Source organism: Felis catus, chromosome A3 (genome assembly GCF_018350175.1).
Source record: "Felis catus isolate Fca126 chromosome A3, F.catus_Fca126_mat1.0, whole genome shotgun sequence".
Taxonomy (NCBI): domain Eukaryota; kingdom Metazoa; phylum Chordata; class Mammalia; order Carnivora; family Felidae; genus Felis; species Felis catus.
Genome location: NC_058370.1, coordinates 23,298,845 through 23,315,630, shown reverse-complemented (window position 1 = coordinate 23,315,630; position 16,786 = coordinate 23,298,845). Strand labels below are relative to the sequence as shown.

General features: G+C 43.3%; 1 protein-coding gene across 16 annotated transcripts in view; it reads left to right on the top strand.

Annotated features, from left to right (window-relative positions):
• Positions 1-16,417, top strand: part of CNBD2 (cyclic nucleotide binding domain containing 2) — a 65,829-nt gene extending 49,412 nt beyond the window's left edge. For 15 of the 16 annotated variants that reach the window (XM_045053680.1, XM_045053685.1, XM_045053683.1 and 12 more), the window contains 4 exons: positions 690-867; positions 3,091-3,211; positions 9,247-9,410; positions 16,075-16,417. In XM_045053680.1, coding sequence (XP_044909615.1) covers positions 690-867; positions 3,091-3,211; positions 9,247-9,410; positions 16,075-16,393 — 782 coding nt within the window. In that variant the 3' untranslated portion in view covers positions 16,394-16,417. The remainder of the gene's footprint in view (positions 1-689; positions 868-3,090; positions 3,212-9,246; positions 9,411-16,074) is intronic. The other variant, XM_019826582.3, reaches the window with a different exon arrangement.
• Positions 16,418-16,786: the final 369 nt, after the last annotated feature.

The following is a 16,786-nucleotide window of genomic DNA, read 5'->3' as shown; positions in this document are numbered from 1 at the left end:
GAAGGAGAAGAAGGGCTTACATTTACCCAATGTGGAGCTCATGTTCACCTGATGTGGAGCTCCAACTCTTGGACCATGAGATCATGACCTCAGCCAAAGTCAGATGCTTAATGGACCGAGCCACCCAGGCCCCCTTGTAAAGACATGAGCTTTAAATCAGGTAGATTTGAGTTCAGTTCTAAGCTTCAGCCCTTTCCTGGGTGACCTCAACTCTCTGCTGTTCATTTTTTTTTTAAGTTCATTTATTTATTTTTGAGAGAGAGTGTGCACGTGCATGAGTGAGCAGGGCAGGAGCAGAGAGAGGGCAAGAATCCCAAGCAAGCTCTGCTGATAGCATGGAGCCAGACGTGGAGCTCGATCCCATGAAGTGTGAGATCATGACCTGAGCCAAAAATCAAGAGTCAGATGCTCAACCGACTGAGCCACCCAGGTGCCCCATCTCTGCTGATAATTTTATTTCTTAAATGGAGCCAGTGACAGTTGTCTGGATGTAATGTATGTGCAGGCTCTGCTAAGGGCCCGGCACAAAGGGACAATACATGGAGACCACAGTATTTTCTATTTTCCTTAATTTCCCCATGCACCAGGCGAGCCAGGCAGGTGAGGATGGTATACCTTTCACCATCATCAGCAAAGCCCTCCTATATGCAAAGACCCATTAATGTGTTTTTCTGTGCTTTCTCTAACAGAACCTTCTCCTGTGGAGAGATTTAAGGAATTCCAGATAAAATCATATCCTGTACAGGACTTTAGTACTCTGAAACTTAAGCACCTCCAGAAAGCCTGGGAGCAACAGGGGTCCAGCTTCAGTAGGAGGATTAAAACCTCAGGAAATACTCTTCCAAAGACCTTGGGCCCGAAGATCAAGTAAGCTTAGCGCTTGGCAGATAGAAGGATCCAGATTCTGGTTGCAAAGGAAGATAGAACTTGAAAGGACAGAATGTCAGGGATACTGAAGAGGGGCTGGCGGTAGCAGGCATAGCTCGAGCACAAAGATTGGGGTATATACAGAAGGAAGCCTATAGAAGTGCTTGATTGGAGACCCAGGAGCTGCATTCTCTGCCTGTAACCCATAGGGCCATTTTAGGTGGTCAGCTACTTCCTTTCTCAGGGAACCTATTTGAGGAAGAAGGGGCAGGACAGATCTGGCTCTGATATTCTGTCTGCGTGTCACTGGATCTTTTTGTTTTATTGTGTTTTTGTTTTGTTTGGTTTTGTTTTTGAGAGAGAGAACGCTCCAGAGTGAGTGTGGGCATGTGCACGCAAGATGGGGAGAGAGAGAGGGAGAGAGAGAATCCCAAGCAGACTCTGCACTGACAGCCTGACTCAGGGCTCAATCTCACAAACTGTGAGATCATGACCTGAACCGATATCAAGAGTTGGATGCTTAACCAACTGAGCCAACCAGGCACCCGTTATTGGCTCTTTTTGACTCTGAGCCTCTTCAGAAAATTCTACCCATCTAAGGGAGGCAGTAGATAAGAGCCTGGGCCTCGGAGTCAGTTCAACCCAGGCTCAAGTCCTGGCTTGGCCACTTATTTTATCTCTGTGTACTTGGGCAAGGGACTTGACCTCTCTAAGCCATAGTTTTCTTTTCTGTAGATAATAGGATTCAAGTCTTGGCATTGTTGTAAGCCAGCAATTAAATGAGATAATGGTAATTATAGCTGACACTTGTGGAATACTCTGTGCCTGGTACTGGATTATCTAATTTAATCCTGACAATAGTTCTATGAATTAAGTGCTGTTATCCATCTCATTTGTCAGGTGAGAAAACCAAGCTACAGGGAGAGATTAAGCTACTTGGTTTGAGGTCATACAGGTAGGAAGTGGCAGAGCCAGGATTCAAACCTGAGCAGCTTATTAGTGCTCAGCCTTGTTTTTTGGTACAACTATCATGGCTGGAATGAGGATGCACGATGAGGGCTGCACTTATGCCTTAACCCAGAGAGGCTGAAGAACAGGAAAGGACACTCAATGGTACCTGCCTAGAAGCAGCTCAGTGCTGGACCCAGAGCAATACCATACCTCTTCTCCTTCATTAAATATAAAATTAAACTATCACAATTATACTAATAGGAACATCACAACCTCCATGTTGTCCCAAGTGCCACTTCACTCAAGTCCTTTGCCTATTAGCATTTCCAGCCCATCTGTCTCCATAAGGAGCATCCCATGACTTCTGAGTTGTTATTCCCTCTGATGGATATTCTTTCTGAGGCAGTCCCAATCCTAATTCTTCGGAAAGTAGGGATTGAATGACCCAGTTCCTCTGCTGTAAATCAGTAAGGGAAAACAGACAGGTTGGACCCAGAAGTGAAAAATAAAGGCCATGCTGGGCATGTGCTACTCATGTATGCATCCTGGGGGGTGAGAACTGTAGGCTGCCTTGTTTATGTGTTGGGTGAGTTTATGAGTTGGGTGACTATATCGGCTATATTGTCAGCCGATAAATAATTATTTTTCCCTGCCTCTAATCCAGGTAGCATAGCCTGTCTCTTCCTTCTACCTTGCCCAAGACCAAAGAAAGCACAACAGGATTGCCTGTGTAAAATTAATTCCAGCATGAACAAAATACAGTATCTACAGGCTTCCCAAGGAAACCTGTTAAATAAACAAACAAACAAAGCCATCTCTTCTTTGCTTTTCTGCCAAGAAGGACAGCCCCAACCTATGCTGTGTCCCCAGGGACATAGAGCTTACCCTGTGTCAAAGCAGTCTATTCTGTATTGGACACTTCTGACTTAGAAATTTCTTCCTCATGTTGAGCACACGTCAGCCAGCCTGTAATTCTCACCCATCAGGTCTGGCTCAGCTGTATAAGATTAGCAGCCCCTTCCACATAACAGCTTTCAAGTGTTTAAAGGGGTTCTATTTCTTCATCTAAGTCTCCCCACTATTCAGCTTCTCCGGTTCTTGACATAAACTCTTCCAGGGCTTGATTTTGAGTTTTCTCACTTTCTGAGGTGGTGTGAATTCTCCAGGAAGGGGAGGTTCTTAAAATGCAGCAGAGTGGGAGCTCACTGTCCAGGACCTCATGAACTGGCTGTGTTACAAATGAATCCTCTTTAACAAGTTGTCAAATTTCAGATCTAGGCATCCACATTCCCTTGAATGTCCCATGATCAATACTGAGTATGGTGAACTCCCTGAGGAGGCTGCAGTGGGCGCCTACATCAAGATCCACACTGTAGAGGAAGGAGAAACTGTGGTAAGTGTGCAGAGAGCCTCATTCGTGTGGGCTGGAGTGTTAAGTAATAGCAGTAAAGGTTTAAAAACATTCCACTCTATATTTGGTGATGTTAAGGAGTATTTTTGACTTTTTTAGATATGATAATGGTATTATGGTTATGTTTTTTTAAGACTCCTTGTTTTTAGGAGATATGTACCAAAATACTTACAGATAAAATGATATGACATCTGTGACTTGTTTTAAAATAATCCAGGAACAAGGCAAGTAGTACTCTCTTACCACTCCTGTTCAACATTGTACTGGAAGTTCTAGCTAGAGCATTAAGACAAGAAAAGGAAATCAAACATATTTGGGGAGGAAGAAATAAAACTGTCTTTGCAGGTGTTTGATTGTCTATGTAGACAATTCCAAAGAATCAAAAAACAAAATGAAAAAAATCCTCCTGAAGTGAATAAATGATTATAGCAAGATCACAAGGTATAAGTCAATGAACATTGAAATTTGAAATTAAAAACACAATACCATTTATAGTAACACCAAAAATGAAATACTTAGGTATAAATCTAACAAAATACGTTCAGGGTCCATATGCAAAAAAAACCCCTTTATTGATTATAATGAAAAAATTCAAAGAAGATTTAAATAAATGGAGGAATATTCTATGTTCATGGATTGGAAGATTCTATTGTTAACATGTTAGTTCTTCCCAACTTGATGTATAGATTCAATACAATCCAGGTCAAAACCACAGCAAGTTATTTTGTGGACATTGACAAACTCATTATAAAATTTCTATGTTAATATACAAGTTAATATAAGCAAACTGGTAGGTCCATACAATGAAATATTGTTCACAGATAAAAATAAATGAACTATCAAGCTATGAAAAGACATGGAGGAATCTAAATGGCTATTTTAAGTGAGAGAAGCTTGTATGAAAAGATTAAGTATTCTATATTCCAATTGTATGACATGCTGGAAAAGGGATAACTATAGAGATAGTGATCAGTGGTTGCCAGAGGTTTGGAGTTCAGGGAGAGGGATGAATAGGTAAAGCACAGAGGATTGTTAGGACAGTAAAATTATTCTGTATGAAACCATAATGCTGGGTACAAAACCTTAAGCATTTGACAAGATCCATAGAAATTTACAGCACAGAGAGTGAACCTTAATGTATACAGTTTGTGAAAACAACAACAAAAAAGTTATTTAGGAGGCAGAGGATCCCATGAGGGAATGCAGGCTATGACCAGAGAATCTAATGGTATTACAAACATGTGAAAAAACCTCAGGAAGAGGGTGGGAGAAAAAGGTGCTGACCTATGTAACGTTGGAGGTGACTGGGTTCTGTGAGATGGAAAGCTGAAGAAATTGCACATGAGCACTGTACTCTAGTTGATAAAGTTATTACCCATGGGTGGATGCTTAACAGTTCTGATACTGTGTACTGAAATGGATCAATTCAGTAAGTGAATGGCAGATCATGGCAGCCAGATTTCTCACCACTGGAGTAGAAATTTACAGATAAACAAGGAGGAGGCTAGAATGATCCATGTAGTAATGGATTAGTTGAAGACATTAGTATGAACCCCTATGTAGCTTAATATAAATACAGGTGGTTCCACGTGGAAATATTTATAGATATGTGTATCAATATGTATCTTTTGGTCTGTCAGCTGACAGGGCCTAAAAGAAATGACACTCCAGTAGCAGTGAGCACTCCTAGCACCCTGATCTTGGTTTCTAATACCATTCTTTATTAAGAGGAACAAAGTTTTGGGGCACCTGGGTGACTCAGTCAGTTAAGCATCTGACTTCGGCTCAGGTCATGATCTCACGGTTTGAGGATTTGAGCCCAGCATAGGGCAATAGTGCAGAGCCTGCTTTGGATTCTGTGTCTCCCTCCCTCCCCAACACCCCACCCCACCCAACCCCCTCTCTCTCTTAAAAAAAATTATAAGTAAATAAATAGATAAATAAAAAAGAGGAACAAGGCTTCTTGGAAAATGATTGATTCTAGGACTAGGGCAGGAAATAGACTAGATGGGCCTGGAGCATTTTGTAGTGCCAGGGAGTAAGGAAGTATTGGGCAAAAACACTACATTGATTGTGGCAGGCCTATCAAAGGGACACAGGTATCAACTGAAAGAGTTCCCAGTGGTCAAAGCTGGAATGATTTGAGCAACAAAATAAAATAGTATTGGGTTATAACCCAAAGTATACAGTAAATATCCCTGAGTACATACTGGTATAATGAATAAATTAATAAAGACTTAGACTTAAACTTTAGACTTAGAAGAATTGAGAAGATAATACAGAGTTCCCATATGCCCTCTACCCAGTTTCCTCTATTATTAATGTCTTACACTAGTAAAATATCTTTGTTATAGTTAATGAACCAATATTGCTGCATTATTATTTTTAACTCAGGTCAAGGAGTTATTTGGATTTCCTTTTTTTACCCAATCTCCCATTCAGAAGAATTCCAAATGATTTACATAGATACTTGGCTGTAAAGCAGAGGATGCATAACTCCCCGTTCCTTGGGTGTGGGCTGCACATAGTGACTTCCTTCTAAGGAGTACAGTATGGAAAGGGAGAGGGGGAAGAGTAACTTTACAGTGGAGGAACCTGAGAAACACAACCTTAGCCAACCTCCACAGTTAAATTGTGTTGATAGTATGTCCCTTAATATGATGAAACGGGAATGTGATGTGATGAGGATGGCACTTTATGTCCATGGTCCTCTTCCCAACAAGCCACAGTCCCCATCTAATAATGGGAACTAATCAGACAAATTCAAAAAGCTGGGTATCATACAAAATACTTGACTGGTACTCCTCAATAGCTTTCAAGGTCATCATAAATCAGATAAGTCTGAGAAACTACCCCAGCCAAGAGGAGCCTAAGGAGAAGAGAATAAATGGAGTATGTGTCTTGCATAGGATCCTGGAACAGGAAAAGTATTGGGTAAAAAAAATGAAATCCAAATAACTCCTTGACCTGAGTTAATAATAATGCAGCGATATTGGTTCATTAACCATAACAAAGGTATTTTACTAATGTAAGACATTAATAATAGAGGAAACTGGGGTAGAGGGTATATGGGAACTCTGTACTATCTTCTCAATTCTTCTAAGTCTAAATTGTTCTAAAAAATAAAGTCTATTAAAAATATAACTATCCAATAGTTGAGGGAGTGGGGAGCATATGGATGAAACACGTTTGGCCACGAGTTAATCATTGTGGGAGCTGGGCAGCAGGTGAACAGCCAAGAGAGGGCACGAGGGCTTTCTGGTGCGTAGTAATGGGCCTCCGTGTGCTGGGGGAGGGGCTGTCTTCTGAAGCCCCATGTGTGGTCATCATCCTGTGTGTGGTCATCATAGTCTAGAGAGCTGCTCTCTCGACATGCCCTTACTGCTGTTCCTCAGTTAACAGTATCTCCAGGGTCCTCTTCATGCCCTTGTCACCCCATGTTGTAGTGGGCTCTTAATGCTCCTGTCCACTGGACTGTGAGTCTTTGGATGCAGGAAGGCCAGCCACTGCTGGGTGGGAGCCCTAGTCCCTAACATGGCCCTCCCTCAAGGCTGATGGAATATTTCCAAGCTCCTCCTTTTGTTCTGCAAAACTCTGCCTTGTACAGTTTTTAACTAGCTCCTCCCCCAACCTTTCCCCACCCCCCGCAACCCCAAGAACAAACAGAAGAAATCAGCTTCCTTGCCACATGATGTCCCCTTAGATATTTAAAGAATGCCATTTTGTTTTTCATTCAACATTTCTGGAGCCAGGCACAGTACCAATGCCCCATTAATTATTTTCTTATTCAGTCAAAACATCCTCCATCCCTTCAGACAGTTTTCATGTGATGTGGTTTCCAGCCCTCTTGTGGTTTACTACACTGCGGTGCATTCACGTTTCTGAATAAGGCACTCAGGACTGAACACCGGGCTCCTGAGGCCGGCACCTGGCCTGTGAGTGCAGCCTTGCATATCTCCAGGCAGAGCAGCTGGGGATGCTGGGCACCCTGAGCCTAATGGAGGCACCAAAGGGCAGAAAGGGGGTGCCCGGTTGGGTAGATGGTGACAGCAGTGGAGGCTATGTAAGATGGAACAAGAAGGGCACGGTCTGTGTTGTCAAGGGCCTGCAATGCTGTAATAGGGACCTTGGCTTTGATTCTCTTGGAAGTCCTAGAAGGCTTTGGGTGGGACTCCGAGTAAAGACCCAACACAGGGCTCAGCACATAGAAGCCTCCTCACATATGTGTTACATGACTCTTGTGGTGAAAATGCCTGATGTGTCTTCGGTAAGACTCTGTTCTCCCTGCTTTCAAGGCCCTGGCTTCATTTGTAGGAGAATGAATAGTGATAGCTGTGCCTGTGTATTCACCTAGGAGATCACGTTTGTCTAAGCTGGGAAGCAGGAATATAAAGCTGGTTCAATCCTGGAAACAGTGGAAGTTGGGGCCTGCTCTGTTTTGAGCCAAGAGGTGTAGGGGAGCCAGATTCTCCAGAACAGACAGAACAGACAGACTGAGGCCTCAGCTTGGGCAGAAAGGATATGCCAGATTGGGGTGAAGGGCAGGGGGTCCTTATCTTCATTTTGCTTCTAATTAGCCAGCTTGAGCAAATCACTTTACCTCTCTGAATGTGTGTCCTCATCAGAAAATGAGGAAACTCACCTGGGTGAGCTGCTAACTGAAATGTTCTGTGACCCCATTTGAGCATTAATTCAGCAGATAGTTCTTAAGCACCTACCGTACACTAACCATGGCCCAAAGTGGTGGTGTGGGCAAGTAAACTGACATCCTTCCTGCCCTCATGGGGCTCATGACCTAGTCTGGGGACAGACAATAAACAGATAAATTAGCAAACATAAAATGTTGTAAATTGCTGCTAGGAATGGAATAGAAAGTTGGGCTGGGGGGGGGGGGGTTCTTAAATGGAGCGATCAAGGAAGCCCACTCTGAGGAAGTGATGTGTAAGCTGAGACCTGAATGGTGAAAAGGACAAGCTGTAGACAGCCTGGGGTAAGAATGTTCCAGAATGAGAATAGTAAGCTCAAAGCCTGAGGCCAGAAGGAGTTTGGTGTCTCAAGGGGACCAGAAGGGAGGGCAGCACAGCTGGAACAGAGTAAACAAGGCAGGGTGGCATGAGGCCAAGCTGGAGAGCGGGGCAAGGGTGAGATAGGCCAGGTCTTGGGGGTCACAATGAGGAGTTTTACTTTATCCTGGGTGCCCTGGGAAGATATTTGAAAGGTGTAGGCAGAAAAGAAACCTAACTGGCTGGTGTGTGTGGGATGGGTTGAGGGTGGATGAGAGTACTCGCTGACAATGCTGACTTCAGTAGGTCCCTGAACAGATCACTGGGTTCAAATCCTGCCTCCACGTCTTTCTGTCCTTGGGCAAGTTACTTAGCCTCTTTGTGCCTCAGTTTCCTCAGAGTATAGTGGTTAGAAGCATGGACTCTGAAGACAGACCCCTTGAGTTCCAATCTTAGCTTTATTGCCTCCATGCTGTGGGATGTTGGACATGTTTCTTAACCTCACAGCATCCTCTGTAAAATGAGGATAACAATAGGACCCACCTCATGGGGTGATTGTGAGAGTTTCATATGAGTTACTACACACGGAGGCCTGCAGAAAAGACAGGGGAGGGTGTGGTGGCTGCAAAAGGGAAGATTTAGATTGCTGTTTGAATTCTGTCATCGTCCCAAGGAAGAGAAAATGCCTTCACTTGACACAAGAGTTGAGATTGGACATTGGGGAAACCTTGTGAAATGCTATGCCCTGAAGAGGGACTGCCTGAGTGTGATTCTTAGAAAGACTGCATGGAGGTAGGACACTGACAAAGCACCTACAGACTCTTCTAACCTGATCAGCCAGCGGACATTGATGTCATGTAGCAAAAGGAACCCTGGACTTTCCCCTATCACTTGCAGGATGGTCCCCAGATGGATTCGTCTGCTTTGTGGGGCCTCATTTTTCCCATCTAGAAAATCTGCTGGTAGAAGTGGACGGTCTCTGAGGTTGAGCTTTCTGGGACTTCTGTTCTCCAGGGCCTTCACCAGATCCTCCTCCCGGAGAACCAGCGTGACATGCGGCCCCTGGTCCTTGTGAGCCTGGGAGCCGAGGTGATACGGATAAGGAGAGAAAAATTTTGGGAACTGATTGACAGCGAGGTAAAAGAGAAGTTGTACAGATTCCAGATCAAGTACCCCAGGTCAGTGCTGGAAATGTGCATACATCCCATTAGATTGAATAAACAAGTTTTTGCCTATTATTTTAGTAAAAGTAAGAAAAAAGTGCTAATATCTAGTGCTGAAAAGGGAGGAATGAGACCGGTAGTTGTTAGTACCCCCTAAATTGTCTCAATCCTTTTGATAATAATTTTAGCATTATGTTTCCAGGACCATACCCTTTGAAGTAAAGGTTTACCTGTGAATTTATCTTCATATAATTAAATTATGTGAAAAGCTACCTGTGCTAACATGTTTATGGCAGGCATATTCATAATAGAAAAACCACTACCACCACCACACATGTCATACTATGGGGATAGTTTAGAAATTGTGGTGCATTTCTTTTATAGAGCATAACCATTTTATTGAAAAAATTGTTAAGTTTAGGGGCACCTAAGTGACTCAGTCAATTTAGTGTCAGACTTCAGCTCAGGTCATGATCTCATGGTTTGTGGATTCGAGCCTTGCGTCGGGCTCTGTGCTGACAGCTGGGAGCCTGGAGCCTGCTTCAGATTCTGTGTTTCCTTGTCTCTCTGACCCTTCCCTGCTCATGCTCTGTCTCTCTCTGTCTCTCAAAAATAAATAAATGCTTAGAAATTTTTTTTTAAATGTAAGTTTAGGTTGCCTGGGTGGCTCAGTCAGTTGAGCATCTAACTTCGGCTCAGGTCATGATCTTGTGATTCGTGGGTTCAAGCCCTACATTGGGCTCATTGCTGTCAGCCCAGAACCCACTTTGGATCCTCAGTCACCCTCTCTCTGCCCCTCCCCCGCTTGTGCTCTCTCAAAAATAAATAAACTTAAAAAAATGTTTTTATTTGTAAATTTAATGGCTCTGTAGCAGGAAGGTAAATAGATGATATAATGATACATGAAAAGGACAAGGTGCAAACTTGTATATATACTATGGCTATGTCTTTGTAAAACACAAGAGAAAAATCTAGAAGGAAATAGCAAAAATGGTAACCTCTGTAATATTGCCAAATTTGTAAGAGTCATTCTGTCTGGAAGGTGAGACTAAAAGGTACTTCCTAGTTATCGTTACATATTCTTCTCATATTTGTTTTTGCAATGCATATGCATTGCTTTTATAATGAGGGAAGAAAAGAAATATTTTTTAAAAGTTGTTGTCAGGATACTGGCATTCTAAGTGAGGTTTTTCTCTTTATTCTCCAAATGTTTGGTAATGATGATATATTACTTTTAAAATTAAAAAAAAAATCTATCTTGAAAGATTTGATAAAAAGATTTATTTTTTACTTTTCCTTTGTTTTCAAATTTTCCAGAGTGAACACTTATATAACATGAAAAAAAACCTTTATTTTTTTATGTAAAAATTAACTGGACCAGTAGTTACAAAACAATTTTGAATTTTTTTAACGTTTATTTATTTTTGAGACAGAGAGAGACAGAGCATGAACAGGGGAGAGGCAGAGAGAGAGGGAGACACAGAATCTGAAACAGGCTCCAGGCTCTGAGCTGTCAGCACAGAGCCCGACGCGGGGCTCGAACTCACGGACCGTGAGATCATGACCTGAGCCGAAGTCGGACGCTTAACCAACCAAGCCACCCAGGCGCCCTGCAAAACTATTTTGATCTCACACTGTTATTACTAAAAAGTGTTTGAGTATATACCCCCTAGAATATATATGTGAATATGAATAACATGTATTAATTAATTATTATTGTTATATACATATATTGCTGTACTAATATATACATTATTGACATACCGAAATAGATCTTTAAGAAATAAGACAAAAGTAAATATGAATGAGGTCCTACTATTTTTTTCACACAACCCAGTGGATCTTGTTCACCTCCCTGGGTGACATGCTCTGTATCCCAACATTGGGGCCCCCAGCTTAGATTCCTGGTCTTACCACTGGGCCCCCTCCCTCCACCTCCTCCCCACTAGATCCTTTCTGCATACTGTGCTCTTGCGAAAACCCAAATCTGGCCGTGTTAAACTCCTTAAAACCTTTCAGTGGCATCTCACTGCTTATGGATAAAATGCAGACTCAGTGCCGGGTATGTGACCTTCATGGTGTGACCCTTCACCTCCCCTGCAGCACTTCTGGCCACCTGTAACCCACTCTGGCAGCTCAGGTAGATTGCCTCCTGGACCCTGTATATATTTGACTTTGCCAATGCTGCCCCTTCTGCCTGAAATTCCATCCCCTAGTCTTGCCACTCTTTTCTTTTTTTTTCTGATAAATTCCTGCTCATTCTTTAAGATTCATCTTCTCCAGGAAGGCTTCCCTGACTAACCCAGGTTGGCGTAAATATCCCTTCCTGATACTCTCTACAGGGCTGTGCCATTGACCATTGTATTGAACTATAACTGTTTAGAGCTGGGTAGTTTGTACAGTTCTTTCCCCATCACTTGATTAATTGCTTCATGAAGGCGTGGACTGGGCTTTCCCTGCCCTTCATGTCTGACATCTACCTATGCAGTACCCAGTACAGGGTAGGTATACAATAAATGAATGAATGAATGAATGAGTGTATGAATAAAGCATTCTCACTGCAGAAAACTGGAAAATGCTGAGTGTTTTAAAAAGTGAAAACTAGGGGCGCCTGGGTGGCGCAGTCGGTTAAGCGTCCGATTTCAGCTCAGGTCACGATCTCGTGGTCTGTGAGTTCGAGCCCCGCGTCAGGCTCTGGGCTGATGGCTCGGAGCCTGGAGCCTGTTTCCCATTCTGTGTCTCCCTCTCTCTCTGCCCCTCCCCCATTCATGCTCTGTCTCTCTCTGTCCCCCAAAAAATAAATAAACGTTGAAAAAAAAATTAAAAAAAAAAGTGAAAACTAGAACCATTTGCAATCCTCCAACAACCCCATGTTAGCATTTTGTGTATTTCCCTTTACTGTATGTATTTTTTTTTTTTTGCTACATGGATATGTGCCAAATATGCATTTATCATTCAGGTGCACAAATCTTCATAATGGAGATTATACCGATTATGCAATTTCGCATCCTCCCCCTTTTTTCTTGCGGTCAGACATGGTTTTGCTGACAGGTGTGGAAGCAGGTGGTTCCTAGTGGTAAGGGAAAAGGAGGTGTGAAGGCAAGCAGATCTGTAGAGTTACTGCAGCCATGTCCAATAAGCATGTGAAAGAATTCGATGTGTGATCTATATGACTTTGGATAGGTCATTTCTCCTCTCCTCAGAGTCAGACTTCATTCTGCAAAACAAGAAAATGAGACTAGACCAGTGTCTCTTCCCAAGTATGGAACGTATGCACAGAAGATTTACAAGACGATTTTAGCTGGTATACTAATTGACATTTTTAGCTTTCACAGCTATGTACTTATTCTAGTATGAATTAGAAAAACAACATGATGGGTAACCTGGGTGGCTCAGTTGGTTGGGTGTCCAACTCTTGATTTCGGCTCAGGTCATGACTTTGCAATTTCATGGGTTCAAGCTCCATGTCAGGCTCCGTGCTGATGGTATGGAGCCTGCTTGGGATTCTCTGTCTCCCTCTCTGTCTGTCCCTCCCCAACTTGTACTGTGTCTCTCTCAAAATAAATAAATAAACAAAAATTTTTTAAAAAGAAAAAGAAAAACAACATGACGAGTTCACTAAACTCATGGTTTGACAGATCTTGTTGCTGAGAATAAGGCCAAAGTAAATATTTAAGTAAAAGAAACATGGCAGATTTAAGAAAAGTTATTAATAAATTAAAGAACAGGTGATATGTAGATATGGCCCAAATTGGGGCAGTTTTGTGCGAAAAACAAGTTGAGAAGCACTGGTTGTCCCTTGCAGTTCAAAGATGCCACAATTCTCCAATTCCTGTGTACAACCAATGGTTAGAGCCACCTACTCAAAAAAAAAGGATTTTAGGAGAACTAGATCCTCAAGTGATGCTTGGCATATGATGGGTATCAGTTAATGCCTATAGAATTGAAATTCAGAAAAGGTTTCCGTGGACTTGAGAGGGTGGCAGATGTTTGAGCACTCAGCATCTGTGCTGTCCAGTCAGCACTCCGCTGCAGTGATCCGCAATGCTGACAGACGGAATTCTGGCTTATTCATTCAGTGTTTGGACTCCTGGTTTCTAGACTGCTAAAGCAGGCAGAAAACATATCCATTATCTAGCTCAAATCCTCCATGTTGTAATTGAGGACTGTGAAGCCCTGGAAAGGGGACGTGACATCCTGAAGATGACAGTCAGTGCCCGTGGGATACCTGTCCTGTGAATGCCACAGGCTAGATAACCTGACACATCTCCCCCTGCAAGGCGTAGGGAGGGCTGTGGGGAATGTAATGAGTATATAGCTGAGTTCCCAAGACAGAAGGGAAATCTCCAAGGGCCAAAAGGAAGTAGAGCCTAAAAGCCAAAGCACAGAGTGTGATCTAGTGTGGGATTGCCCGGTGGGAGTGGGCTGGACTCGGGGTTAAGGGCATCAGGGGCTGGAATTTTATACCTGCAGGGACACATGAAACTAAATCCCCTGCACAAAGCTGAGGCTTTTAGAAGAGCTACCCTGTTTTGTGAAAAACTAAACTAGAAATCAACATGACCCATCAGCATCAAGGAATCTTGTCTGTCTTAACTTGGACTCTGGGTCCCCCCCCCCCGCAAAAAAAAGAGACCCCTCCCCCTAAGAATCTATAATCACATGCTTGCCCCTCATAGGTTTTGGTGAGTCCTGTAGCATCTTTGAACCCCAGTTTCCATGTTTCTAAAATGTGGTGGTTGTGAGGACTACACAAGTTAGCGAGTAAAGTGCTTGGCCCGTGAGACGTGCTAAGTCAGAGTTGGATATTGTTGTTTTTATTATGGAAGAAATCAGGAGTTAGTGGAACTTTTTAAGTGGAGACTATCCAGTGCTGTGCTGGTGAATGTTTAACAACTGACTCTCTGGGAGGTGGGTGGGAAGTAAGCCTGATTTGAAGTGTTTACTGATTTCTGTGGTGTGTATACTCCCACTATGGCCAATTTTGAGCTCCTAACCCTGTGTCACTGAACATGGGCTTGAGGAGAGTTCCATGTCATTAGCACTCTGAGCTGAGAGGGGCTGACTTTGGCACACCACTGAGACCAACAGGCCTAGCTAGTAGCCCATTCTGACCTCTGGGTTTTTTATTGAGTTGGTGTCTATGGATCAAAGTTGACTCTCTTCTGGTCAATATAATGTAGCTGGAAGAATGTTCTTATTTGTTAGTGACTTATTAGGCTTGCTTCCTAGGTGACAGTGTAGGCAAGTCAACAGAAATAGAACATGCCCTTGCCTTGCTGTGGTCTCAGAAGGAAATAAACCAATGAGTGCTGAGCCCACTCCCCTTTCCCCACTCTTTTCCCCCTTCCATGCTATGAGGAAGGGGATGGAGTAGAGCCAGGGCACCAAGACCAGTCCAAGGCAGCTACCAATCTACTTTCTGTCTCTATAGATTTGCCTGTTCAGGACATTTTGTGTAAATGGGATCATTCAATGTATGGTCTTTTGTGACTAGCTTCTTACCATTATGTTTTCAGGTTTCATCCATGTTGTAGCATATACTGTTTATTGTCATTCCTTTTTGTTGTCAAATAATATTCCATAGCATGTACCTATCACACTTTATCCACTCCTCAGTGGATGGATGTTGGGTTGTTTCCACTTTTTGGCCATGATGAATAATGCTGCTGTGAACGTTCTTGTGCAAGGTTTTACATGGACAAAGGTTTTCATTTTTCTTGGGTTTATACCAGATGAAATTGCTGGGTAAGTTAACTCTGTTTAACCTTTGAGGAACTGCCAGACTCTTATCCAAAGTGGCTGCACCAGTTTACCTTTCCATCAGCAATGTACCAGAACCCTTGTTTTGATATCTCTACCTTATTACACATTTTTATCTATTTTTTAACTTTATTTATTTTGAGAGAGAGATAGAGTATATATGCATGTGTATGCATGCATGCACGAGCAGGAGAGGGACTGAGAGAGAGGGAGAGGGAGAATCCCAAGCAGGCTCCACACTGTCAGTGCAGAGACCAGTGTGGGGCTCCATCTCATGAACTGAGAGATCGTGACAAGAGCCAAAATCAAGAGTTGGATGCTTAACTGACTGGGCCACCCAGGCACCCCTATCCAGTTTTTGTTTGTTTGCTTGTTCTGTTTTTTAAATTATAGCCATCCTAGTGGGCATAAGTGGTATCTCATTGTGGCTTTGATTTACATTTCTTTGATGGAAAATGGTTACCTATATAATTTAAATTTTTAGTAGCCACTTTATAAGAAGTGTAATTAACGTTTAAGATATATTTTATTGAATTCAGTGTATCTCAAATATTACCATTTCAACACGCAATCAACATAAACATTTTTAATGAGATTCTCTACATTTGTTTTTGTTCTAAGTCTTTGAAATCTGGTGTGTAGTTTACACTCACAACACATCCCTCATTCAGATTGGCCACATATCACATACTTAGTAGCCACATGTGGCTCATGGCCACTGCACGGGACAGTGCATGTCTAGGGGAAGAAAGTGTGGAAAGGTAGAGAAGGCAGAGAGGAGTCTGGAAGAGGCACACAGGTGGGACGGAGCACACTATGTTTAGGAATTGAAAGAATGGCAGGAGGCAAGGCTGGAGGGGCAGGGGGGACAGGAGGAGCAGGTGTGGGAATGTCAGCATCTGTGTCTTACCTTCAGTGATGAAGATATGTGCCAGAAGTTCCTCCAGGAGAACAGCTGGAATATCTTTCGGAAGGACCTGATGCGGCTGCTGCTGAAGCCTCGCCAGCGTCCATCATTCATTCCAATCCGGCCCAAGAAGAAAGGGATCTACAACCCCAAGAGTTTGGTGCTGGATTTGTGTAGCCTCGACAAGGAGACTAAACCTTGTTATCCCATTTTTATGGCACCCCAGAAATACCTCCCCCCATTGAGGATTGTCCAAGCCATCACAGCCCCCCGGTACAAAATCCAAGAACTCCTGCCTCAGTATAAGAATGCAGGAGTCCTTGTTTAGACCCAATAAAAGATGGGTTGGTCACCATGTTTCCTGAGTGACCACCATGGGACTTGTGGGGCTTAGAGTGGGAGCCTCCTGGGGGCTGTGGGTCCAGAGAGATGTGTGGGGGCAGCAGCTCAGGCACTGTCTCCCTTGACACTTTTGGGGCTTAGTGGATGGTCAGGAGGCTGGGTGTGGATGGGGTAAGCACTGGGGATGGTCTCAGGGTGGGAGGGTCTTACTGGGTGAGATGGACGGGAGGCACAGAGGGGCTCAGATCAAAGTGAGCAAGACCAGACCATTTGCAAACTCAAATGCCTTGCAGAGGCCACACAGGTCATCTAAAGGAGCTCAGCAGAAGGACTCGGCAGGCAACAGGCAATGGTGGGGACTGGTGTGCACATTCCCCAT